The sequence below is a fragment of the Ixodes scapularis genome, unplaced genomic scaffold, assembly GCF_016920785.2.
Source record: "Ixodes scapularis isolate PalLabHiFi unplaced genomic scaffold, ASM1692078v2 PGA_scaffold0__279_contigs__length_252992795, whole genome shotgun sequence".
In the NCBI taxonomy this organism is placed as follows: domain Eukaryota; kingdom Metazoa; phylum Arthropoda; class Arachnida; order Ixodida; family Ixodidae; genus Ixodes; species Ixodes scapularis.
Genome location: NW_024609835.1, coordinates 174,236,392 through 174,264,109, shown reverse-complemented (window position 1 = coordinate 174,264,109; position 27,718 = coordinate 174,236,392). Strand labels below are relative to the sequence as shown.

General features: G+C 43.7%; 2 protein-coding genes across 3 annotated transcripts in view; one reads left to right on the top strand and one right to left on the bottom strand.

Moving 5' to 3' along the window:
- Positions 1–350: 350 nt before the first annotated feature.
- On the bottom strand, positions 351–21,276 carry LOC8041525 (thiamin pyrophosphokinase 1). Of its 2 annotated transcripts, none has more exons than XM_029980665.3 (8): positions 21,225–21,276; positions 19,510–19,581; positions 19,339–19,419; positions 15,719–15,861; positions 7,427–7,522; positions 3,487–3,636; positions 1,825–1,936; positions 351–1,705 (listed from the first exon to the last, which is right to left on the bottom strand). In XM_029980665.3, the coding sequence occupies exons 2-8, from the start codon at positions 19,571–19,573 to the stop codon at positions 1,572–1,574; spliced, it is 780 nt and encodes a 259-aa protein (XP_029836525.2). In that variant the 5' UTR covers positions 19,574–19,581; positions 21,225–21,276; the 3' UTR covers positions 351–1,571. The 2 variants fall into 2 exon arrangements, with proteins under 2 accessions (XP_029836525.2, XP_029836524.2); XM_029980664.4 differs by lacking the exon at positions 21,225–21,276 and adding an exon at positions 19,705–19,955.
- LOC8050603 (neurexin-4) overlaps positions 20,096–27,718 on the top strand; it is a 101,857-nt gene continuing 94,234 nt past the window's right edge. Inside the window, exons 1-2 of the mRNA XM_029980663.3 lie at positions 20,096–20,346; positions 21,384–21,473. Coding sequence (XP_029836523.2) covers positions 20,280–20,346; positions 21,384–21,473 — 157 coding nt within the window. The 5' untranslated portion in view covers positions 20,096–20,279. The remainder of the gene's footprint in view (positions 20,347–21,383; positions 21,474–27,718) is intronic.

Genomic DNA, 27,718 nt, shown 5'->3' with positions numbered 1-27,718 from the left:
GGGAACGGTAACCATAATTGCTGTTTTCCTTTTTTGAACCTCATAAATATATGTGGAGCCCATCAATAAATGGTCCCAGGCAAAATCTTTGCCAACAAACATGGCAGAGGCTTTTAAATGTTGCCACTGTATATTGGATCTTAACTTATCGTTAGATATCTAGAGCATTCCCAAAAAATGCATGCTTTTGCTAGATCTACTCAAGAAATAACCAAACTCCTTAGAAACTTACTGAAGGAATACGCTAGAGTAGTCTAAAGCTTTCAACCTGGCCAACAGTTTTTTTTCTTGTACTTAAGAAAGGGTTGCACTGCATGTATAAAAATATTTTTGAGCAAGTCTTACAAAGATAATGCAAACTTTTTAATGCAACAAAGACTCGCAAACAAAAGCAAAAGGCAGTGCGTGCCAAAACTAGAAGAAATGTTTGTGCTGTCGGGGACGTTAAAAATATGCCCTTTTCTTCAAATGCAATTTCCAAGGTTTACTCTTAGCTCTTCGGTGGAAATTTGATTTGGAGCTTTTTCCAGATACCCAAAAATGAAATTACTGGTTTTTAGATGAGACTAACAAAGGGTATACCGTATTTACTTGAGTAATAGCCGCACTATTTATGAACAAGGCCCTTCCGTCTGCTTTCCCGCAGAACACATACAGCCAATCATTGCGTTGCGCATACCGTAAATAACATTGTGAATAACTAGATCGAGAACATGATTCTCCATACAAATGCAATCTTCACAGATGGTATCTTCACGCGAAGACGTTATCTCTGTCCTGCAAACCACTGGAATCATGCTGCCGATCGCGGTGATTGGCAAGCCGCACGCTCCACGGAAAAGCAAACCCTCAGGTTTTCTTTATAGACAGTGCGGCTATTATTCGAGTAAATACGGTATGGCATGTCCCAGCAAAGGACTGAAGATAAAGTCCTTTGCTTGAGGACTTGTCCTCGGCACCACCTGGGGATCCCATAACATGCATCTGATATTTCAAGCCATGCGATGCCTCCTCTGCAAAAAGCCTATGCTGGAAGCATCTTGGCCGGATCCTAAAAGGGAGGATCTGTAGCCCAGCACCTTGCCTTGAGGTCCACGAGGCAGCTTGATCCTAACTTGGGGCTAAATTGGCCTTTTGGGAATCAGTCATCTCCTGGTTAAACATCAGTTGTGCCGTTTGCTGTCTTTCAGCTCACCAGAGTTGTCAGCTGCGAACCAAAAACACCTCACTACAAAAGAATGGGCCTTTATTACACGTGTATTGTGACACCCGGCAAATGGACCTCCGAAACTCTTATCCCAAAAGTAATTTCTTTAAAAGCAGCCCAGCTGGGTCTCTATCAGGCCAGAAACAAATTAAAGGTATTGCATGTGTTTTTCGTCACCAATAGCTCCATCGGAGTGCCTTTTGACACCAATATGAAAAATAGCATTCTATGACAACACCGGTAGCAACAAAAGTTGAGGTGACAAATCATCTGGCTACACTACACCACCCAGGCCAGACAGTCTGCAGACTGCACCAAACAATGTGAACAAAACTGTGGTCCCCATCCGGCTTAGTTACACTCATCAAGCACTGTTGCTTTCACTCGAACACTCCATAGTCCAGATGAGGGGCACATCTGTTTCCACGGTGACGGTGTCTAGTCCATCAAACATATTGGAGGTGCTGATCAGGCCACCGAAGTTCATTGCAGACTTGTCTATTAAAAAATAAAATAGTATTAGTTTCGTATTGAGTGACCCAACCCTCTAACTATTGGCAAGAACCCACTGCAGTGGCCAAAAACGCGATATGCTGCCTAAATAAGGCAGTACTAACCGAGGTTCCACTTGAGTCCAGTCGTAGTCACGCTTTGACTGGGTTGACCCAGAGGCACGAGACCACACCAAGAGCCCACCAGGTGGAGCGGCGTACGCACGCGATGCCGGCCCTGGAACAGTTGCAGATTATTCTCCCCCAAAAGAAAAAGGGGATCGGTGGTCAAGCAACGCAATTCGGAGTATGTGAGGCCAAAGCTTGCGCCGCAAAAGTCTGGTATCCCGGGTGCAGTCCCCCATTTCTGCTCGTTTTGATCTGGATGAGCATCGTGCCAGCGTGCGGTCTTGTCTCACTATTGTGTGATGCAGGTTAAAGACCCCAGGCTAGCAGCAGTACTGTGCTTATGGGTGTACCAACCGGGGGGCAAGGGGGGCACTTGCCCCCTCCAGTTCTCAGAGTGGCGAGGCAAGGCATGCATGTGTTTTGTCTCCCCTGAAAAAGCCACCACTGGGCAGGGCAAACACTGGCCGGCAGCGCCCAAGGGATATCAAGGGCACCGCCCCCAGCCCTGAGGGGGGGGGGGTTGCGTCTGGTTTGCCCTCCCCCCCCCCCCCCCCCCACTTCAAAAACAAGCTGGTACGCCACTGACTGTGCTGGCTAAATTTCTTTTTTACAGCAAAGACACCAGACGCCAATTGACGCTGATTATCTTCACACCATCTAAACTTACACACAACACAATTGGAAGAAAAAAAACAATGAGCAAGGGTAGAGCTGGCAAGGACTTGAAAGCGACCCCCTGGAAGCCTCAAAGTACGGCAGCCCAAATTCCGCTAGGACATTTCCTTTAACAAAACGACAGATGCCACTTTGCGAGAAGTACCTTTCGAGTCTTTGTGAAAGGTGTGCTCAAACGGATGGAATGTTGCGAATGTTTTTGCACTCCATTTGAACAGTCGTCATCCGTTCCAAACTGGGCAAGTGTAAACGTCATGGGTGTTTTGTGCAAGTTCCTTGCACGTACACCTTGTCTAGATCAATTTCTGCTGGCAAAACTGCCGACGAACGAACGAGGATCAATTTAGACTGCCGAAACATTAGCAAGAGGGCCGTTAGTATGCTTTTTTTGTTTCATTTGCATAACACAAGCTAAAAATATGCTAAGTGCATAAAATATTCTATCAAAACAATTTAGTACTATACTTTTGTGCTAGATCTACCCACGATTGAAGCACTCTGAGCAAGATCTCTCAAAATAACAAAACAAAAGGTGGTCAGCAACTTGAAACAATAAAATGAAGATAGCACTCTAGGTCAAGCTATTAAGCATCTCCAACAATGCTTTCCCCTAGATGATGAACAAGAAAATGCTACATTATCTGTAAAATATAAATTAGAAACGAAATACTTCCGTTTTCAGGATAGGATATATACACCTTTGGGCATTTTTCATAAATATCCACCGAGCACTACATAGGTGCCTCGCCCACAATGATCGGATGTATCGCAGTGACCATGTGACCAACTTTGACAGTACCATTTTCCTGTACAAAGTCATTATGTCGCAATATTATCGCAGAATCACCGTGGGTCTGCTATGCACGCGTGTTGCTGTACGGATCCGGAACTTTTGAATCCTCTTAACATATTCCTATTGATCCAGCAGAAATCCCCATTGGAATTCCCGCGGAAGGCACAGAGCACGAATGCCGGGAGAGTCACCGTGTCGAGCAGCCAAGTGAGGGAGTTGTCGAGCATGAGGCAGGCCGTGGCACTGCCCAAGAAGCCCCTGCTCACAAAGAGGGTGTTGAAGTCAGCCATCATGTGGTCCATGCGGTCAAAGCTGCCACAGATGACCAGCACATAGTCCACCTGGGGTAAGGTTTGAAAGGGCAGGAGAGGCAGGTATGAAAAAAAAAAAAAAGCAAAGAAAACCACAGCGCTTTCTATTGCCCTGTTTGCTTCCATGGTTTGTTGTTTTCTTTCCATTTGCTGTAGAATCTCAGAAGTGGTCGGTTTGTTTGTAACTTCATTTACTTTTTTTAATTTCATTATGTTTCATGCATTTCTCTCTAGTGGGGGCTCTTTACATCAGAATTCTCCCTAAAAGTAAATTCCATAGCAAAAACTAGCTTGACAGGTTCAATGTTTCTTATAGTTATACATGTTTTTTGTTATTAGGGTATGTTACATCTACCAGCATGCTCCACTTCCACGTAAAATAAGTCTCCAGGCTGTGCCTCCAGTTTGGCCACCTGGCACTGCTACGGCTTTGTATTAAAGCGGAGAGATCCGGGAGTTTGACTTGTGACCTAGTACTCTGAAATTCCCAACGCCCTGCAACTAAAACACAAAACAGTGAAACTAGTACAGTCAATTGCAAGTAGGCCAACCGTGTCAGCGAGCATTTGATGGAACTATGGGTTCCAGAACATTTTTTTAACCCCAACAGTCATGTCCAACAGGTGGAATGGTCTAGCTAGGGAACCTGTTAAAATCTTCAACTTTTCTGTGGCTTTCGAATAATCTGGTGGTAATGGCACAAAAATGCTCCAAACATCGGGTCAAAGCGAACAACAAAAAACCTTTCTGGTAAAAAAAAAAGAGGGCATTTATTTTTTATATATACGTAAGAGAGGCATACACTTCACCAATCAAAATACCAATCGTAGCACCAAAACAAGAGCAATACTATGCTTTACTGCATATAAAGAGTGCCTACCTTACTGAAGTGAACCCAAGCTCTGCTAAAGGTCCCAGACACTTGGCCCTTTGAATCATTCCATTGGTTCGTTGTGTTTCACAATAGGGCAAATAACTGCCAGTCACTTCTCTCTCATCTGAGACAAGGGGACACATTTACATTTACAGAAGCAAAATGAACAAAAGATGAGACCATTGTTAGTTAAGATGTGTTTTTAAGACAACGTATGTTGCTGGTGCCTGCTAATGGCGGGCTGGCCTTGCAAACAAATCTCAAATTTAAAACTCTAGACGATTTAAAGCAACACACATGCTACGCTCGGTTCATGTCTCGGAAGGCAAAGTGCAGATTTAATTCTTAGCTGAAGATCAAAATTCGGCGCGAGAGATAAACAACATGCAGGCATTTATTCCTTCGAATAAACGCCCCTAGTAACTGGTGCTACTCTTAACTTGGCTCAACATCTGCACCTTGCCTTTAGCTCTGACTAGGGCAGACGCCTTATCCCATCTCGAAATACTAAAAAGGCTACACTTGAGAGCATCAATACAGAGCTCTAGGAATCCCGGAGAAAAGTTCACCGGAGAAAAGCTCACCGGAGATAAGCTCACCGGAGATAAGCTCACCGGAGATAAGCTCACCGGAGATAAGCTCACCCGAGATAAGCTCACCCGAGATAAGCTCACCCGAGATAAGCTCACCCGAGATAAGCTCACCCGAGATAAGGTCACCGGAGATAAGGTCACCAGAGATAAGCTCACTGATTTTTTTTTCTTTTTATATGTAGGCTGTTGGATCATGAGTAACACATAAAAATTTATTTTCATTAAAATTCATCAGCTTTGTAAAAAAAAAAGAAAATGTCATTTTTTGTATTATTCGTAAGCTTATTGCGTATATTGCTCCCAAATTAATAATTACGGGCAAGTGTTTTCTGTGGCTTACTCTTTAGGTAACGAAAGCCTAACTGAAGGCTTTATGAACTTGACGAAGAGGAAAAAGTTTGAATGTCTGCCTAAAACCTAAAAATCAAACTGTAAATGCCAAAAATCCGAAAGTGCACGCGCAACAACGCGGTGCCTGAAATTCTCTTTGAAGCTATTGGTAACCTTTGAAAACAGAATAAAACAGTCAGTAGGATATTCAGGCTTTTTTCTTCCACGGATATGGACGTTTTCTAGCCGTTCGTGCCGGTGTTTCGACACGTTGCCTTTGTGTGATAGTGACCTTCTACGGTGAGCCACCCATGACCTTCAGAGCTGCACACTGTCACCGTAGTTACTTGTGACTAGGGTGTGCATTTTCCGGTTTTAACCGAAAAACACCGATAAACATCCGTCGGTGACGAAAATATAAAATCGGTTAAAACCGAAAAACACCGGTGGTTGGACATGTTCGCCCTGGTTAAAACCGAAAAACATCGGCCGTTGCTAGTTTCCGACCTAGCGAAACCCTTTCCCCATAGAGTTTCGTCAAACGTGTTATCTCGTGGATCCTGCATTCTTCCAGTGTTTATACATGGCTTGCAGGTGGCGTCAGTCCGCCCTCCTTTCTGGGGGTCAAAAGCGTCTAGTGAACGCAGTGGAAGCTAAGCTCTCATACGCCTTTCCCCCATTGCGTCTCCGATAGCCCCCTTTTGGGGAAAAATTAATGCAGTGGTGGGTAGGCTCTCACGTGCCTTTTCCTCATTGTGTCTGGCCAAGTGATGTCGGTGCAAGCCACGTATTCAGAGGTTGCTGTGGTTCCTGAAAGACAATGCCAACGTCCGTGTCGTACAAGAGCGTGAGTTTTCATAATTGCGGGTTGCGAACCGCAAGGAACGTGCTGCCATGATGGCAGCACGTTCCTTGCGTGTGGATGCAAGCATGAAAGTACGCTTGCATCTACTATAATAGCCAAGTGTGAGAAATAGTGGCTTCGTAGAAAAGAAGTATATGAACTATGTGAATAAAATTGGAACTCTCTGTCTGTGATCAATCGGTTTTTTTTTTTCACCGATAATCACCGATTTTAGCCTCGTCGTGAGACGTTCCACCGAAATACACCGGTGTTTTGAAAATAAATAAACAACGAAAAACATCCGCCGATTTTTCTTACAAATAAACACCGGAAGTACACACCCTACTTGTGACCCATATAAGTAGTAGTCTTCTGTAAGTTAGCGAATAGGGTGAGTTTGTAAACGTTATACATGATGAAAACCGCTCAAACGACAACGACGGGGTGAAGACAACAAACACGAAAGGACGAAGCTGTTCTCGCAACTAAAGTTTTGTTAGTTAAATTAACAGAAAGAAAACAGCATAGCCGACATTGATTACATTAACTCACACCTACTTATCTATTAGGCACTACACAGTATTTGGAGCTGAAACAGTTCACACACCGCTATTCATATTATCTCACAAAGAACAAACCTCTTTATTTGACAGAGCTACCGACGGCGCACTGTCATTTGTCAATAAATTGTTGTCTCTTTTACCGGTGTACGATGTTCTGAATTTATACTTGCGGCTTCATTAATATACAAAATGTGTGATTACTAATTTCTGAGGAATTTGTAAATATGCCCAATGAACTTCAAGAATATTACAAAAAAGAGGGCATATTTTTAATGAAGTGACGAATTTGAATTGTGTTAAATTGCCACGTCTGACACAGAATCCGCCAAGTTAAAAAAATCGGTGGGCTTTTCTCCACATTTGCTCAAAGGCCAGTGAGGTCTCCTCCGCATCTGCCGGTTTGGCAGTGAGCTTTTCTCAGCCGCCTGAGCTCTAGATATAGTGTCAGGAAGCTAAGGCGATTGTTTTGCTCTGTATTGGACTTTTAACAATTCTCGACAAAGACAAAGAATTTCCAGCGATTTTGTATATATACCTCCAGACTAGTGGCAATAAGGATTTCTATGCAAGAAGATGGCTGAAGCGCAGCTTTTTTCGAGGCTCTAGGCCCACCTACCTGGAGGGAATGTTCTTGGCAGTGCTCTCCAATCACCATGAGGGCCTTGGTAAGGTCCGTCCTGTCCTGGTCTGGAGTGTGCACCACCTTGGTGCCCTGGCGAAAAGGCATAGTCACGTTTACATGAGCGTAGGCCTTCACGACATGCTGCAGATTCGCGGCCGCTCAATCGTGGCACCTAACCGAGTTTGTAAATACGCCCAGCTATATTTTCCAGGTCTTTAATGTTGTAGAATAAGCTCTGGTGACGGTAACCTGACGAATATGTAATACAGAGAGGCAGAAGTTTAAAGACAGAAAGAAAAAAACTGAGTCATTTGATTTGTAGAGGTACAGCAAGTGCTGGACCAAAAGGTAGGCATGTATGCAATTCGGCTAAGTAATGTGCTCAAACAGTGAAGAAGTCATTTTCTGGCCATTGGTTATTTAACACAATGATCAAGTAAATATGCAGCAGATTCTTTAGGTGTCACACTAACCAAGAAAGTCTCAAATAAAGCAACAAAAAAAAGATTTTAAGCATTCACCGTCCAGTTTTATAGAATTGATAAGTATGCTAGTGTACTACCTCACGTGCATAGCATGAAATGCACATTATGTATGTGCAGAAGTAGTTTTTATCAATGCCGTATCATCAATCCCTTCGGGGTCCCCGAAGCCTCAGAGAGTCAGTCAAACCAAGCACTAAGACATTTTTTTTTTTTTTTTTTTTTTTTTTTATGCTGGTTATTTTACAAAACTAAATAGATCAAGCTATGCACACTGAGTGAGCAGGGTTGATTAATCTTTGTTTCAGAGCCTCAGAGTTGGTTTTTACACACATAGTTTCCCTCATTTACATTTTTGTCATTGTAATCATCCAACACCCTTCCCTCCAGAAGGGTGTTGGATGATTACAATGGTTAGCGGTTGAAAGCAAGTGCTTTTTAACCTTTTATAGTTTGCCCCTCTCCTCAAATGAAACGGAACCTGCAGATACAAGGAGAGCCATGGAATGTGACCACTCCGCTGGGACACACGAAAAAGGCATAAGCTCATCCTAAAGTTTGCATCAGCAATGCTCACACCAGCTAGCAAGAATGACAAACGGAGAACCTGGTGTCCCAGGTGCTTCTACGCCTTTGCTGCTACCAGTGTGAGGCATGGCAACAAAAGGAAAGATCCCATCTGCCTCGCGCTTGTGTCCATCCATTTCTCGGTCCCAGGAACCACACCAAAAAGTGAAAGCCGTTTACAACTCCCTGTAAACGCCGAATTAGAGCGCAGCTCTTGAGGAGGAGGAGGGAAGGGTACTGGGGGGGGTCAACTGACCGGAGGGTGGGGGGTCACGTAACCCCCTTACGAGGGACAATGCCGATGATGTCATCACTGACGTCACTGATGACGTCATCAGTGACGATGACGATGCGGATACCGATGACGTCATTAGTGACGTCACTGATGACGTCACCAGTGATGATGACGATGACGATGCGGATGCCGGTGACGACATCAGTGACGTCACTGATGACGTCATCAGTGATGATGACGATGCGGATGCCGGTGACGACATCAGTGACGTCACTGATGACGTCATCAGTGATGATGACGATGCGGATATCGGTAACGTCATCAGTGACGTTACCGATGACGTCATCAGTGACGATGACGATGCGGATGCCGGTGACGTCATCAGTGATGATGACGATGAAGATGCGGATGCCGGTGCCATCATCCGTGACGTCACCGATGACGTCATCAGTGATGATGACGATGACGATGCGGATGTCGGTGACGTCATCAGTAACGATGATGTCATCAGGGGGGAGGGGGTCACGTGACCTCAAGGGAGTCGCGTGACTTCGGGGGGTCACGTGCCCCCCCCCCCCCCCCCCCCGAGGTCACGTGACCCCGGGGGTGGGGGCTCGCGCGGTGCATTATGGGACATTTCCCATAATGCACCGCGCAGTTACGCCGCCGCCGCTCAAGCCGGAAACAGGCGCGTAAGAGCTCCGTTTTTAAATATATAGTGTTACAGCACGGCTTCCTCGCAAGTGGCGGCTCACTCTCATTGCCTGGCTTAAGACATCGTGCCACCATACATATGCAATATGGATTAGCATCCAGAGTCGTGGTAAGTGTGTTAATACATAAACAATTGCACTGAGATTTACCGACCGAAAAACATAGACCTTTTCATCTCAGTAGTTAGTACTTGATTGGAGGAGAGAGGGTGCCGACGTACTCGGCGCCAAGGTGGCTTCAACTTGGTTGGCTTCGTTTTCAGCGCGCTTGTGGCTGTGTTGGTGCGATATGTCGTTTTCACTTAATTTTGTGACGCAAATGTCTCCCCTGTGGTACACAACCGACGATACAATTGTACTGGGCCAAGTACAAAGTAATCACGAACATAAATTGATGTGTTATTTTACGAAGACCTTTGTCTGGTCGCGCTTGTCGTTTAGCCAGGTTGTGCGGCAAAACAACATAATTAATGCAGGAGAAAGATCACCGTTATCTGTTGTCGCACTGGCCATATCGGTTGACATTAGTTTTCATAAGAATAAACTAATAAAGAGAATAATGCACAAAGGCATAGTGAAAAAACAGGTTGACAATCTAATTTGCTTACATTTTTAATGAGATGCTGAATCGCGATGAACAGATCAACTAGCGAGTTTAGTGCTCACTGTTTGATTTTCGAGGACACCAACGTTTTCTGAAAACTTCCGATTGGAAAGCCCCCCTGCAGTGATGTAGTAAAAAGAAAAGTGATATTGTTTCGTTTTCTTCAAAAAAATTAAGTACTAACAGGTGTTTCGATGGTCCATCCAAGACTGAGTAGAGAATTCTTTCTAGTGGCCCTCCTACGGTATTCATTAACAGTATTTCACAGCGTAGGCCTTAGGAAATAAACTATTTGTTTTACGGACCTTTCCTGACGACACATTCAGGATAGGAGATAAATGACAGACCCGTCAACTGAGGTCTGACATCTGTCTTCCGTAAAATTTAGAATATGAAATTAAAGTGTGCAAGAGAAGTGACCTCCGGCAAGCTTGGCTGAAGTGGAATGCGAGGCACCACCTCATGTGTTGACAGATCTTTTTTCGCTTGGACAGATGCGCTTTTTACTATCTGCAGCGTAAAAAGTAAATCTGGCATCGGCAATGCTGCACTCATGTGATTTCCATGCAGACGGCTTCTTTTCGCGCGACATGTTGCGCGCCTCAGACGATCACAAGCTGTCTGTGACACTTTTTTCGCTGGAGATTACAACCCCTCGTGTCTAAATAAATTAATTGAATTAAATATTTTAAGATAATCATTAAGGGCAACTCCGGCTAAAACTCAAAATGAAATAAATTACTGGTATTGCTGTAGTGACACAAAATACGACCCCAGCCAAAATATTACATCAGGGGGACGCCGCATTCTCCACTAATGCCGATAATAAAAATGCGACCCGCCGCGAGCCGTTGCTCCTTAGCGGGCGGCCAGCGGGTTGCCGATCGCTAAAGCAACATTGGGCCGTGACGTCAGTATCTTTCTCTTTTTTTCCTCCAGTCCGGGAGTTGCGCGGAGCGCACTTCTTTGAGCCGCTACCGCCACTGCTTTGGCTTGTGATTGGCGTGTTTAGCCGTTGCTTTTAACTGTAGCTCGTGTAGCTTCAGTATAGCCTTTTGTTTATTTGCTTGTGAGGACTCCAAGACTCGTTTTAGCGAGCAACTCGGTGCGCCCAAGACTGCCCAGCTGTTCCTCAAAACATGCTGAGTACAACTTGTAGCGCTGTGGGCTGCTCAAACAACCCGCTGCGCAACCCGGAGGTGCTTTTTCACAAGTTTCCAACGGACCGGAAATTGAAGAAGGTGTGGGTGGACGCTGTTTGTTGAGTGGACTTTGGAAAGCCTTGGACACCGACCCCCAGATCAAAGCTCTGCTCTGATCATTTTTCGCCGGAGAGTTACGAACGAAACCTATGGGTGTTGGTTGCTTGTGGCTTGTCAGCGAAGGGCTCAAGGCTTAAAAAGAATGCCGTGCCGTCGCTCTTTGCCCACCGCCCGCCAAGTACTTTTTGTCACTGGCAGCGCGGCGTACAGCAACGCCGCTCCATCCACGGAGCCTCGATGACAATTTAGGCCTAGCGACAAGTACGGAAGACCCCACGCACGGCGACAGCCGCCGAGTACGGCACCGAACGAGTCCACCAGTATTCCAGTCACCAGCTTCTGGGTATACAAGCGACAAGTACGGCATAGCGCACGCACAGCGGCGGCCACCGAGTATGGCTCCGTACGAGTTCACGGGTTTTCCAGTCGCTAGCTTTTGGGTGTACGCACTAAATCTTGCTACATATGCTGGATAACTACCACGTATACAGAATTAAAACAAAATCAGCCTACCTCCTATCTTTAGACGGCTAGCGCAACAGAGGTAGGTGCCGCTCGGCCTGCGTACTCGTTGAACAAAAACGATCCTGACGTCACGTTCACATAGTGGCTGATTTCCAGTGTTGCCGAGGCCTCGAGCGGCTAGTTTCGATTTTGTTGGCCGCGCCGCAAACAAAACTCTGAGGCATCGATATCGTTAAAACTATGCAAAATAACGGGAAAAAAATGACACCTTGCAAATCAGGGACGCTGACTGCGCTAAAAACAGTCATAATCCCAAAATCGAAAGTATGGACTGCCCAAAAAAGTCAACTTCTGTACCGCAAGCTTGATTTCAATCAAATTTGCAGTGGAAGTTTATATAAGTGGCAGGACCATCCCTGCCGAATTTCATTCTCCTATGTCAATTCTGAAACTTGTTATGAATGTTACAATATGGAAGCCAGCGTGTTTGCTCAGAAAAACTATAATTTTAAAATAAAATCAAAATATGTGATTTTTATGTGTAATATAGTCATAGGAATACTCATAGCACAAACCCAGGTAGTTATTTTGCTATATTGCATTGTTTTTCATAAATATAACTCCATAAGAAGATTACAAATCGTTTTCATGTCTGTGCTGTTTTACAAATGTAGTTTATTTAGCATAAAGGAATGTTAAAGTAGAAAAACTAACCAGCCAGGCATGTTCCTCACCAAATTCTATCCCAGAAAACCATCTAAGAATAATTCTCTATTGTGTAATAGGAAAACAATACTTTTCCTAAAGTAAAATTTATGCCAAAAAGTGGAACGAAGTGGAAAGTGGAATAGTCCCTGGATGATATTGTAGTGAGTGCGCAGGCGAGCTGGTGGAAATTAACCATTCTGATGTTAGCCTGAGACTGAGGCAGGAAAAGAGGAAGTTTCTAAGTAGAAGAAAAAGGAACAGTCGAGGATACGTCTCTAACACAGCTAAAGACAAGTTTATTCGGTCACCCTCTTATATACACTCCACAATCTTCACCACAGAACCTTCGCGACCTCCAAAGCCAAAAGATAACAAAGAACTCATCTCTTTCCACCACAATAATCAAACGACCTTGACAATCCTACAAAGCCCCCTCACCAACACAACCTATCTCCTCTCTCCCGGAAGACGATCGACCTTCGCGTACATAGCACACCCTCCTCCTCTCCTCCCCGGCCCACAATCCCGAAACAACCCGGCAACAAAAGATACCAATCCACCTGATCAAACCAAAGACACAAAGGAGGAAACCACTTACACCCTTTCACAATCAACAACCACTTAACAAAACTCTCAAATCCGCAAGAAGGTTTTTGCACTGCTGCTAAGCTGTAACGACACTTGACTAATGCAGTTGCCCATTGATTTCATTCTTATTGTTTCCTTTACAACCCTTTTGATGTCGTTTACTTCCCTGTGTATTATTTCTGTTTCGGACCAGCGTGGTATACAATTATTACATTCTTGAACATGTTTCGCTATTTCCGAATCAGTCGCGTTGTTTTTTACATTTCTTTTGTGTTCAGTCAATCTATCATTTATACACCTCGACGTTTGACCCACATACTTAAAACCACATTCTAGGGGAATTTCGTATACCACTCCATTATCACACGGAATAGACTTTTCTCGATGCATTTTTGTGCATTCCCTTACACTCTTGTGGAAGGGCGTGAGCTTACTCAATTTATAGTCGGAACTAAAAACCAGATCAACATCGAACTTTTTTGCACAAGCCTTCAAGTTGTGAGAAATTTTGTGATAGTACGGAATTACAGTAGTTCTATGTTTTGGCCTTTGCTTTGGTTCTGCTCTACATTTGTCTGCGAATTTTACGGATAACTGTTTCCCTACGAATTCATCCTGATAACCAGCACTGTTTAGCCTTCTCCACTGCCTTTTCACTGATTCAGCCAAGAAATGAGTACATGATCTGTCCATTGCATTTGTGATTAAAGACCTGACAATACCTGCTTTGACTGTTTTTGAATGGCAACTGTTTTTTGATAGCAGCGGTTTTGCGCTTTCTTTTCCATATTCCCAACATAGCCCTTTTTCATTGTGAATCATAAGCTCTAAAAACTGCAGTTTACCATTCATGGTAAACTGCCAAACATAGAACTACTTACCAAACATAGAACTACTGTAATTCCGTACTATCACAAAATTTCTCACAACTTGAAGGCTTGTGCAAAAAAGTTCGATGTTGATCTGGTTTTTAGTTCCGACTATAAATTGAGTAAGCTCACGCCCTTCCACAAGAGTGTAAGGGAATGCACAAAAATGCATCGAGAAAAGTCTATTCCGTGTGATAATGGAGTGGTATACGAAATTCCCCTAGAATGTGGTTTTAAGTATGTGGGTCAAACGTCGAGGTGTATAAATGATAGATTGACTGAACACAAAAGAAATGTAAAAAACAACGCGACTGATTCGGAAATAGCGAAACATGTTCAAGAATGTAATAATTGTATACCACGCTGGTCCGAAACAGAAATAATACACAGGGAAGTAAACGACATCAAAAGGGTTGTAAAGGAAACAATAAGAATGAAATCAATGGGCAACTGCATTAGTCAAGTGTCGTTACAGCTTAGCAGCAGTGCAAAAACCTTCTTGCGGATTTGAGAGTTTTGTTAAGTGGTTGTTGATTGTGAAAGGGTGTAAGTGGTTTCCTCCTTTGTGTCTTTGGTTTGATCAGGTGGATTGGTATCTTTTGTTGCCGGGTTGTTTCGGGATTGTGGGCCGGGGAGGAGAGGAGGAGGGTGTGCTATGTACGCGAAGGTCGATCGTCTTCCGGGAGAGAGGAGATAGGTTGTGTTGGTGAGGGGGCTTTGTAGGATTGTCAAGGTCGTTTGATTATTGTGGTGGAAAGAGATGAGTTCTTTGTTATCTTTTGGCTTTGGAGGTCGCGAAGGTTCTGTGGTGAAGATTGTGGAGTGTATATAAGAGGGTGACCGAATAAACTTGTCTTTAGCTGTGTTAGAGACGTATCCTCGACTGTTCCTTTTTCTTCTACTTAGAAACTTCCTCTTTTCCTGCCTCAGTCTCAGGCTAACATCAGAATGGTTAAGTCCCTGGATGTTGGTGGATATAAATATGGCAATATTTCAAAATAAACTTTTTTTGCAGAAATTGTTTTTTCTGGGTAGTGTCTCCCCTTAAGGCACTTGAGCAACTTGACTTCAGACAAGGGACTGAACACAATGCAGTTTCTTTAAATAATTAAATAAACCAACCAAACAATGTTTATACCACAAAAATAATTCCCCCATATAACCTAAAGCAAAATCTTTCGATGCGTCATGAAGGCAGAGCATGATGCTTTCGAGAAATATACATGGCGACTCCTTACACTGATTATTTTTGCCACCTCTAAGATCCTAAATGCGCAATCATAAATGTACCTTGCACATCTTACTGCGAATGTTCCACCACTGTCACTGAGTAAACCTGTGCTGTCATAAGTAATTGGTCTCTGGATCCTCGTGATGTCTTAGAGTATACATGCAATGTCCACTGGTGCCAACGCTCATCCATGTGCCTCCTCCAGCCTTCTCACATGTCTCCGGTTGTAAGCAGAGAAGTCAGGCTGACAATGGACATTTGCCAGTGAACTAAACCACATCACTGTCCAAAAAGTCTAAATTTTTTATTTACGGATCACCCAAAACAAAGCGTCAAACAATTAATATGTGTGCTAGTGCCGCTTCCCTACTGACTATGAGAAATAGCTCAGAAACACGGTAGTAGAAAGCTAGATTGCTAGCTCGTACGCCCACAAGGTCATACTGATACTGATTCGTAGCTTCTAGAAAACCAGCTTGCTTAGGTAGAAGAGAAAACTGAAACCTAGCTTGCCTGTGCCAAAATGCACTGGTGCAAAGCACGAAAGTGAAACAAGCATTACCCTTGACTTGTAGAACTCCATGGTCTCCTTGGAGACAGAGTCAAAGTCGCCTGTGAGGTAGTCCGGGAGAAACTGTTCTGCCTGGCTCCCCATGGCCTTGCGCAGACTGTCCGCACCCCCGTCAACACACATTTTCAAGACGGCTGCACAAACATTTGAGGAGCAGCTAGTAAAAACTGCATGAAAGTCACTATGCCGTTCCATTACCAGTGGTGGAACTGACAAGCGGGGATTGTGAGCAGCTCTTGCGGCAGAGAAAAATCGGTTTTGGAGCAGAGACTTCCCCCTTTTGGAGCAAACACATTTTAAGCGTCCATATAAAAAAATGTAATACTATCACTCTGAAAGTTTGCCTGTAAAAAAACTGTGGTCCTTTGAGTGTTGGCAGACTATTTAAATTGTCATACCTACAGGGGACCTGACTACTAGATATTTATATATATATTGAACAATCATACAGCAGTAATTTTGCAGATGTCTCAATTAACGTATTAGTGGTAACGATGGCGTCTTCAGCCTGTGTTTGACGTAAAAAGATGTTTTTGACCACTTTGTAGTGTTTTTATCACGTTGCTCTCGCTCATAATCCACCTGATACTGTTCATAGAGTGGCTAAGTGGAGCACATAGCTATTCTAACTGATCACAATGAATAGTGCTACCTATTCACTGCGATCGATGTGAGCACCAATCAAACGAAAACTGATAACTCTTCGCAAGGCATGTGCAAATAGTGAATTTTGGGTTTGAAGCAATTTCAAAGTGAGTAGTGGTTTCGGCCAAATATGTTTTAATTGAATATTAAATAGCTACTGCACCTTTCTCCACGCCTTTCACTACTGTCACACCATGCTTAAAAAAAAAAAATGCAGTTGAACTTGCGAAGGTGGTACCCAAGCTTCCAACTGCCCACTTATGTGCTTTGTTAAATTTAATCTAGCTACATTTATAGACTGAGGCCTCAGAAAGTTTAATACCTACATTGGGATGGCAAGTAAATGACAGATTTTACATAAAATTAAACCTATAAAGGAGCACAGCCATACCTAATTGAGGGGATTTATAAATCGTCTTGCTATATGCGAACATTTTCTTTTATTCTTATTAAAAAAAAAAGGAAACAAGCATAGATAATGAACACATGTCAGAACATCGCTACCTAACATATATGCTTGCATAATAGCCACAGTTAAATTTTGAAGGTTTTGCTGTAATGTAAATATCAACAATCACGTTTCTTGTTTTGTTTTTTTGGTTGTTTTTAATACAACAGGCGTGCGCGTGCAACATACCACTTTGAAGGTGTTTTTCGCCTAAGTGCGCGGTCCTGCTGCGACGAAGTGAGCCGCAAGATCGCGGTGTCAGCTCCGCAGGTATTGCCTCTCCACAGTACACTGGTGCTTGAGGAGAAGCGCACTCAAGGGGGCTAACCCGCCGCGATGAAAACTTCCAGAAGTATGAATATCGCAGTTCATTTTGAAGAGATTATCAAATAGCGTGATATTTGAAACAACCATATGAAAATTCAAATATTCGCGCAACCCTGCTTTTCGTACATAGTACTTAGTAGGGATACCGCGAACCAGCCCAGGTTCGAGTTGTTTAACCTTTTCAAACTTTCAACGTGAAGTTTGACAAAGGTTCAACTGAACTACAACTTTCGTACGCATGCGCAAAAACTTAAAAAAAAAAAAAAGAAAAAAAAAAAAGTTGATTCTACTTGGCGGAGGAAAAGTGCAATATTGGTGTGGTGTATTGGCCCATCACTGGTTCACATCTAACAAATGGAAACATTAAAAGCGCATATTTTCGCTTTTTTATGGTGTAAACATTGTCAACCATTTTATGAAACATAAAACAAACTATTTTCTAAATGATTTGTTTCCCAAAATTCAAAATATTTGTGTAGAAGCCGGGCAACACTGTCCATAAAATAAACTACTTTCTAAATGATTTGTTTCCCAAAATTCAAAATATCTGTGTAGAAGCCAGGCAACACTGCCCACAAAATAAACTACTTTCTAAATTATTTCTTTCCCAAAATTCGAAACATTTGTGTAGAAGCCGGGCAACACTGTCCATAAGGCGAACTTCTAACTTCAGTGAAAGTTCGAAGGTGATCTTGAGGTTCGACGTCAAAATCGAGATTCGACAAAAGTTTGCGACGCCCCTAGTACTTAGGCATCCGAGAAACAACGACTGTATTAATCTTCAGTCGCATCGCCAACAATGCCACGTGCCAGACACTTTCAGTTTCCTATTCGAGAACAGTTTCATTTTTGCTCAGACATGGCGCAAATTGCACAAAATGCAGCCTTTGGAGCAGCATGTAGCAGGTTGTTCGTTAATTCTGGCACAGCAGTTCGACCACTGTACTACTGAATTTAGATTATAATGATACCATTTTTGTTTACGCCGGTGTGTATTAATCCTTCCTTAGAGGTACACCAAAAGACTGGTCACTGGAGCACGGAAAGACAAGACGAGTGAATATGTCTCTGTCGCTTTCGAGACCTTTTGTTATTTAAATTTTGTATGTTTGTGTTTAAGAAAATGATATAGAGCCCTTGCTAAAGGGACATTGACACTTCCCAGAAATTGTTTCTATTTTTTGCCACGCGATTTATTATTGTGAGAGGAGACTACCCAATCAATATTTTGCTGCAGAGTCACATATATAAATTTTTTATCAAGCCAAGAGCTCAACTGCTCAAAACCGAAACCCAAGCATGGAAGCTAATGGCAGGAAGTGATGTGGCTACAACTGACCGCATTTTTTTCTTCTTTTTCTCTACTTTTCCAGCCTCTGAAACAGACGACGACAATGTCAAACTTGCACGAACCGTTTGTTGTGAGATTGTTTCACACTTATATCTCTTCAGCCTGATGGTCCGTGCTTGAAGATTGATTGGCCAGTAATACGAACAACAGTTCCTAAGTAGCGGCCCCACGTCCGTCGCGCGCCACCATCGTGCCGTCTAGCAGGCAGTACGTCGCCATATTGGAAAGGATGTGTACACATACTTTCTGTGATCTGTTCAACGCCTTCTTTTTTTTTTTTTTTTCTTTCGATCAACTTATTTGTAGCTTTTTGGAAGCCACAAAAAATGGGGTTCATATTCTTTCCTATTTTTGACACTGAATGTGTGTCTTGATAACCCCCGACTTTGAAAATACTTGGTACACAGAGTTTGAATGCCGCGTGACCATGGAAACGAGAGTGAGCGTGACCGAAACCGACCAATTCTCGATGGGCTGTTTCCGGACGGAAAGACAACCAATTTCGAGCTGCAAATTGTGCTCTGGGTAGTTGGCCATACAAGTCATATTAAAATAAAAATCTCAACAAGCATAAATGTCCTGTCAGTGTACCTTTAGTAGACACAGCGCGCTTGACCTTCACTGAAAAAAAAAAAATAATAATACAGAAACGGAAAAAAAAAAAAAGTTCCAGACGTATGGCACCTTAAACTGTCTTCCGGGTCATAGGCTCCACCTATGACCCGAAAGCACTGCGGCGAAGTTTGCTTCGGGTGACCGTCATAATCATTATTATAAACCTCACATTCTTCGGCAGAGAACTGCTATAAATTATCACTAGATGTGCCAGAATTCGTATACCTTGGTTCCAATGCCTCTTGAGGAAGACGCAGGTGTTTTCGCTCAGCGGTTGGTTGGGAATCACAATCGCGTTCTTGGACTCTGCGATTTTCAGAGAAATTAAGCATTGAATGTGCGCAGTTCCCGAGGTAAAGGGAAGGAATAGAATAATTTGTGAATGCAATTCTTCACCTTTGTTTCTGAACAACATCGCCTCGGGGTCCCATTCTTTCCAGGGGGTACCGTCCGCATGCATGTCTCGGGCTAAAAAAGTAAAACACATTTAGTATTTCAGAAGTTAACGAGCGATCCAGTTATGAGCGCCGATGATACTGACTACATCTAAAATATTCGCGATAAAAAAATCCGGCCATGCAGCACGCTTACTCCGCAAGGCAGTTTCGGGGTCCCGGTTAGGTTCCTTCCCGGCTGAGAGAGTTCCAAAACGAAAAAGCACGGTATTAATAACGTCATTCAGACAAGTTGTGTCCGGGATGAGCCGCCGGCAGGATCACGTGACGGAAACCACTGAGGAGGTCAATGATCACCAGAAACGTCGTAATTCATTTGTTTCATTCGGACCCCTCCGACACCGACTGGGGGCTGCCATCTTGGCCGTCAGTAATCAAACAAGCAACAAAATAACCAGAAGTGACGTCATTTTTTTCAGCCAATCCACAGTTAGCCAATCCGCGTTTATCGTTTTTGATGGCAGCACAACTGTGGGCAGCACCATCGCGTTTATCACGTGACAGTACATTTTGTGACGTAAACATTATGCTTTTTGGCGTTTTGCGGTTTCGGTGTTCGAGGTGGATAAACGAACGCACCTGCGAAAGAAAGACAACAAAAAGTGTCAAACAAACGCGCTTTCCTCTGTACCGTCAGCAACGTTGTGGAGTTGGGTGGGGAAGTTGGTTTTTTTAAATGTTTTGAAAGTGATCTCGGCGCTCTGACATGCTATGATGGCATGGCCATGTTGCGTTCCCTCGTTGTTGCTCTTTCTGTGCGTGACCAGAGTGGCATCGGGTGAGTCCTTTAGCAGAATCTCCAAACTTTTTTTCGCGTTACCGAAGAGCAGCGTCTAGGACTAACGACCGTGTTTGAACGGGCACCTCAAAGTTTGAACTTGGCCCGCGGTTTCGGTTATCTTTCTCTTTGAACCCCCTCCTTCGGACAGCAAATTTGCAACAAAACTCCAGAGCGTTTGCGCGTGTCATTTGACGTACAGATACTTTTCTGGGCCAAGTTTGACTCGCGTGACGGTGGCGATGAAGTCACGCACGGCAGTGCCAACGACGGAAGGGCGTAGCATTCCGTGGATTCCAATCTGACGAGCTGGCTCCTTCAGGAGCGCCAAGTTACGCGATGCAACGGTCTAACGCCCGTAACGCTTTTTTTTTTTTTTTTTTAAATTATGTATGTACATTTAATTAGCAGGAAACGTGCGTTCGAACTGTGTAAACATGCAGCTTCGGTGATGATGCTGGCGTTCTGACGTGCGACTATTCCCTCGATTTTCTCAGCGTGATTCGGGGTCGAGGCCGAAAAACAAAAATATATGGGTTGTCCCTTACATTTGTGGCTCGTGCGCCTTCAGCTAGCGCCTAGCGAGTCGAAATATGCCTAGGAGGTGTTTTAAGTTGTAGTATTTGCCGGAATATTTAGCCGGATTCCGTTCTGAAGCGGCAACCGGCCGTTTGATAACGGCTGTGCGTTCTAAACTTTTCGAAAAAAAAAAAAAAAAAAGATTTGCGCTTCCACATTTAAGTAAGCAAAACTGACCGTTAAACTGCATGTAAAAAAATAAATGAAGAAGTAACTGCGAGCTTGCCACTGGTCATGCTCTTTGATAATGTATACTTTTAAAACATCAAACCGTTGGCATCAGTACAGAACATACTCACCTTGTCTTGTGTGTGGTCCCGGTGCAGTCTAGACGCTTGTTCTTCCAGGTCTAAGATAAGGTCTTATCATTCGCGCTGTTTTATCTCCTCAGCGGGAGAAAGTGTGTTGTACTCTTTATCTGTCTCCTGACTCACCTCAGGACGTAACATCTCTTTCAGATTGCGATAAGGCGCTGCTAAAAAATGCTAGGTTATCAGCATCTTCAAGCTTCGCCCAGGATAGGGGACCCTACAAGGCCCTTCTGGACAGTGAGTGTGCTTTCTTGCTTCGTGGATCTTTACCACTATTCATTAACAATATTTTGTTTGTTTGTGAGGAGGCACTTGGTTGGTGGTGAAGTCTGCATCATTTAAATGGGCCATGTTGACAGTTTATATGCCTATGCACTGTTTTACAAAGAAGCTTGCATTTGCCCACACCTGGTATGGGCACTGTGAGTGCGCAGAAACCAGGTTCGCGTCTGCGCATACACTTTTCCGACAGCAGTGACATCGCAGCGGCATGACGGCAGAGCCGTGCATCGATGTACCTGAGGTATTCACTTGGCTTGAAGGGGTGCATCACGGGAAGGGAATTCGCCTTCCAGCTACCATTGCCATGGTCAAAACTGTGACTCACGGCAGGTGCTATGTACAGCTAGCTGCGCTGTGGTGTGTTAATTGTGTGCTAAGTGTAGCTTGCCTAAATAAACATTAATGTCCTGCCAAATGGTGTACATAGTCAGCAAAAGAACAAAGATTAAAAATATTGGCCGATCGTTGCACCGAGAGGCATTGGGGAAGCTGCGGGTAGACATTGGCGAACGGGAAGCATTCGGTGAGATTCAGTGTTCCCAAGCTATTAGCTTCTGTCTGATGGCCATGCATTATTCTCGTTGCTACTCTTTTACATCAATAACTCACACATTTGCCATCAAAGGGAGGGACGACGTCTAAATTTTGCAATATGCACGCATTCAAAATCGAGGCATACTTGAAAAAGCCCAATCAAAACATTCAAATTTTCTTGTGTTTTTGTTTACAGTAACACACATTTGAACAAAAATTTTATGAATGGTTAAATAGTAAAATAGGTTGTGCTGCATATACAACGTGTGCGCAATCAGCACATAATGCGTGTTGTTTTGATTTTATAATTGCAAACTGGAACGGCTGTTAGTGCGAAGGGCTGGCAAATGATTGTGCTTGCCTCACGCATGAAATAATCAATCATTCCGATTAACTCTACCTTTTGGTATATTCGGCTGGTCGCTTTTCAACGCTCCATTCCTCTGAATCTAATCTGGGAGCTCGGCCACTCTTTTGAGCGGTCAGATAGGAGGGGCTATCCAGTGCCATTCATCCACACACCCCTGCACCTCACGCCCCTAGCACCACTGCATGAAAAGTGGCAGCCTTCAATGCAGATGCTAATTTTCGCTGCAAATATCCCCCCCCCCCCCCCCCTGACAAGCACGCCACACCTTCTATACTAGCTGCACATTACAGTGGGATCGGTGAATCCAATTGCAGCGGTGTCTGCCTCTCCTCTGGACCAGCTTATTTGTAAAGTGTACTTCCTTTTAGGGAAGGGGGGGGGGGGGGTTGTGACATTGAAATTGGGAGTTTTTCTGAAATTTTACCAACAATTTTTTTTTCTTCCAATTTTATTGAATCTATTTGAAAAAAAAATACAACCCTGGTTTAATGGTTGTTCCTCGTGAGACAAGCATGACATTATGATTGAGCGTCACAAAAAATCTCTGTGCGACCACTAAGTTTAGTAAGTCTTTTATTAATTATCAATAATTAGTAATGATAATTATTTATAAGGAGAGAAATATGGCTACACATGATTTGCTTTTCGTCTTCTTATTGTGTTCTGTCTGTATTTTAACACTTGATTGCTTCCTCGGTAATGTTTTCATTGGGATATGGAGTTAAGACTTAGAGAAAAAGTTTTGTTTAACATATTGTTTGTTTGTTTTCTTGGTTTTTTATGTGTTTTTTTTTAGTTTCTGGTAAACTCCTATTCACATCCATTTTGGTAAACCATCAACGTCTCTTATCGTGGGAAGTGGGATGCGCTGCATTCGGGCAGCCTTCTTTGAGCCTCGGGTGACTGAACTGTTTTGATAGAGCGAAGAATAAAAAAACGTGCCTCACTTCGCTTTAACGAAGCACCTCTTTCTTGGTGGTTCAGCATATTTGTAGAATTGACAAATGAGAGGGTTTGGTGTAAACTACACTGGATTACTATATATAAAAAAAGAAAAACACAAACCAAGCCATCCTTCATCATGAAGATGATGTTCGGACGATCTGAATCCAGGTTATCCAGCACTGTGATGCGTAGCGGGAGAATAGAGAAAACTCTTAAATGTGACAATAAACGACAAACAAACAACTGCAGAAGGTATATATTTTTGAAAAGTGCCAGATTTTCCGTACGATAGAGGCAGCCCAAAATGGAACTGAATTACAAAAAGCTAATATAATGTAAAAGATATTGAAATTGGGATAATAGACCGATCTCACAGCTAGTTTGAGTACGCCACCGCTGCCGACATGCATCGTGGGAGCTGTAGTCTTTCTGCACACGGGACAACCCCGCTGGAGCTCTGCGCGAGCAGAGCACGAGGCGGCATGAGCTGTCTCGTGAACTGGCGTCTGCCTCCTACGAACTACAGTTATGGCGGCGTCACGCATGCGTGGAACGCTTGGTGAGATCGGTCTATTCACACTAGTACTGATGATTGGGCTAGTTTAGGGGTCTCCAAAATTTTTGGCTAAGGGGCTGGATGGGGGATCTGTTGCTTTTGATGGCCAAGCTGCCGATTTCGGTTCCCATTGCGGGAAACTCGGACCTCAATATGATGTCAAACCGTGGAATGAAGCCGTGGGTTCGAGGAAGTGTGACATGCATGCCATACATGTGCTGGAATAAGAGGAGAAGGTGGAGCTTCCACCACGTCGTGGTTTTCTAGGCCGCCACAATGGCCCTTGCATGATCCTGGCTCGTGGACATGGAAAACGAGACCACTATGTAGGACAAACTCAATAATAAATTACTTGCAGCTGCTTGGCTTCAAGTCAAATCAAAATTCTTTATTTTTCTCCATTTGGAGAGGGAAAACAGAGAAAAAAAAGCAACAGAACAGTTACTTGACAGGTCTCCATCTCCCCCCAGCAGCAGTAGTTGTATCAAAATGTTCTGGTGGGCTAGTTGGTTATACATATTAAATTACAAATTTTTATTTATTTATTTTTATTTATTTATAAATACTACATACTCCAATTTGGAGACATGGTAGGAGTGAAACACTTCAAATATACAGAAAACAACAGTCCAACAGCCGACAGTGCCTAAAAAAAAATGAACAATGGGCTCTCATGTAGATACAGCTCAATGCATAAATACAAAGATCAACCACGCCAATCATATAATAGAGCAACAAGGTACACAAGAAAGAAACAAAAGAATAGGGCCTACATATCACAATCACAGCTCCTAAACATAACACACACTGAGCAGCGGAAAAATAAAATTAAAGGTAGTTGTTTAAGCGTTTTACAAATTCTGGCGAGCTGCAAGAATTAACAATTTCCTCGGGTAACTTGTTCCACTCATTCACCGTTCGCGGAAAAAATGAGTACTTAAAAGCATCTATTCTGCAGCTAAACTCGGCGAAGGCTCTGATATTTCGATTTCTGGAAGGACATCTAGGAACCCCAAGTGGTGTTATGTACAAAGTTTTACAAATTATTATTATACAAATTACAAATAGCTCTAAGACAAGAACAGACGAAGAAGTGGACAGGACAGGCGCTAGATTAAATTAAATTACAAATAGCGCCTATCCTGTCCACTTCTTCGTCTGTCCTTGTCTTAGCGCTATTTGTAATTTAGCAGTAGAGACAAAACACAAAACAGTTTACACACAAAAAAAAGAGTATATGTAATATTCATTTAAAAAAAAAATAAAACCAATGAAAATGGCCACACGTCATGCAATTACATTGGAGGCTCAACAAAAAATGAAAGCAAATATTTATCATAGACAAAATTTCTGTGTTTAATTCCCTCTAACAATTTAAAAGACGGGGAAGAGTACTTGCAACATCTGATTTCCATAATTTGTTCTGGAATGCGGCATTAAAGGGGCCCTCCGGAGCTTTCTGCGATCGTCTGTTTATGTTGTTATATTGCTAGTAGGTGCAAGTTAATATGTATACAAAGTTTTAGATTACAAAACCGTGTATTAAGCAGATGGCAAAAGAAATATATCGGGACTATTTTCTCTTGGAAGACAATCCCCCATTCCCTGCCCATCGCTAAAACTTGACCAATGGAAATTCTGCATCTCGCGGTGAATGCGAACGTTATTAATGCAACACTTTTTAAGCTTGTTGTAAATTAGATTTTGAGAAAAACGTAAACTGATTGTGGTGCGGAAAACATAGTCGGCAATTATCGCTCCAAAACAAGCGAACTATGTTTTCTCCCCGCAAGCTTGTTGCTAGGGGGTGATGTGTCGGCTCGTCTGCTTCCCGGGATGTCTGCAGGCGTGCGTTTGCGGGACACATTTTCCTTCTTCCCGTGGATCCCGATTCCGAAGCCAGCTTTGCGATCCTTCCATGTCAACAAGTCAAACTTTTCCTTGTCATCTGTGGGATGCAACTGCGTATTGCAGTAGCAGCGCGACGGTGCGGTGCGACAAACGACGACTGCCGAGCACAAAGTCCGGGTTCCTTGACGACGATCCGCGCGTGTTCGAGAGATTCCTCCGCAGGTCGGCGGTCGGCCGCGTTGGTGACGCGCAGTGACGCCGGAATCCTTCGCTTGCTACTGGCTGACGCATAAAGAGATGCCCCTCCCGTTTCCCGGGATCATCTCAGAAAGGGGGGCGTGCCGGGGACTTTGATAGCAATTTTAGTAGGGAAATCCGCCACGCATGACCCTAATTTTATGATTTTTAGGATCCTTAGGGCCTGTAGATTAGTTACCGCCATAAATAGACCATCGCAGAACGCTCCGGAGGGCCCCTTTAACCATGTATCTGCGCTGCGTGTATCATAAACCGTTTCTCTAAATGTAAGCTGGGAAATAGACAGGAATATGTTTTCTTTGTGATGAAAATACTTTTTATAGGTGATGCAAAGTTTATAGTTGTAGTAATTTGAAATCTGTACAATATAAAGATTTTTAAACAATGGTTTCTTATGAGCATTGTATGCAGTATGCAGTGATGTGATTGCTGCGCCAATTGCGCCAAACTGCGCCAAGGGGCCAACCCTGCTACATCCTACTACATTTTGCCAAAATATGGGCAATCTGCGCCAAGCCTGCGCCAAAGTACCAGTTTTGGTCGCCTTTCAAAACCGAAACTAAACTGAGTACCGTAATTCAGCAGGCCTGTGTTATGTGGTGCAAACGGCCGCCTGGCACAAAGTAACGTGCATCAATTGTCCACCCGGTCTTGCAAGGTTTTCCCGGCGTCTCGCGTTTCACGCTCTGGTCTTGTGGGTCTCGTTTCTCGTCTCTTTCTTTTTTTTTTTATATTTTCTGCGATAGACGCGGATGTGTGCAGACACTCCGACGCTAGCGTGCCGGTACCATGCCGTCATGCTGTGAAACGAAACCACGTTTTTGCGCGGCAGGAGTTACTTTGTGAGGTGAAGCAACGGCCGCGGGAAAACTATATTTGGTCGCTGCCTTTCAGTTACCGTTGTCGCGCGACGTCGAATGTTGTTGTCGCCACATCACTGCAGATATGGTACTTTCTAAAATGAAACTAAGTACCGCCGCATGTTCATCAACATTCCTGTTCTTGTTTAAATCATACGTTACTACAAAAATCCATTTTTAATTCAAAGACTGCTCTGTCAAAGTATTGATTACCTAGGTTTCTCTCGGTGGGCTTTCATTCGAGAGGAACCTCGGTACGTGAAAAATCTGCTGTGAAATAAAGTTGGTGAAGTGAGCTAAAGCAAAGAAGGCAATGTCTGCACGCTGAACCCGCACACCGGGCTTGTTTGTCTTGAGTTCAGTCGTTGCGCAAAGCGCTCCAAGAACGTTTTGAGGCTGGCTCGTGATGTCTTGCATCGATGCGCTCAGGTTCTTTATTTTTGTGTGTTTAGCTTGTACGTACCTTGTTTGCCGGCCTGGCAAGCATGCGCCACTGGGCTGATTTTGTCGCATGCTCGAAAGTTACATTTTGTGTACAATTTTGGAGATAAGTTAGCAGCGGAGCTGAGGGGCATGGTTTCGGTTTCGATCGGACAGCCGTTGTCTGCGCTCGCGCGACGAAGCATGCCCAACAGCAACTCTGCCGAAGTTGGCCTCACGTGCATGCGAACATGGTTGCGTGGCTGAGGCACCAGCTGGGACGCTTGCAATTCATTGTTTTACGTTTGCTTACTTTTGACGAAAATCTGGCACGTCGGGAACCAGTAAAACGGTGGAATGCGTTTTTCGAAATTGCTTGGCAATGCCTACAGCACTGTACACTTGT

Excerpts from the sequence above, each read along its gene's own strand:
- LOC8041525 (XM_029980665.3), bottom strand. The coding sequence starts at position 19,573 with ATGCATGCGGACGGTACCCCCTGGAAAGAATGGGACCCCGAGGCGATG. Across the intron at positions 1,937-3,486 it reads TCACTTGGCTGCTCGACACG|GGCCGGCATCGCGTGCGTAC; the intron begins GTGACTCTCCCG and ends CAACTGTTCCAG. Across the intron at positions 1,706-1,824 it reads TGGACTCAAGTGGAACCTCG|ACAAGTCTGCAATGAACTTC; the intron begins GTTAGTACTGCC and ends ATTTTTTAATAG.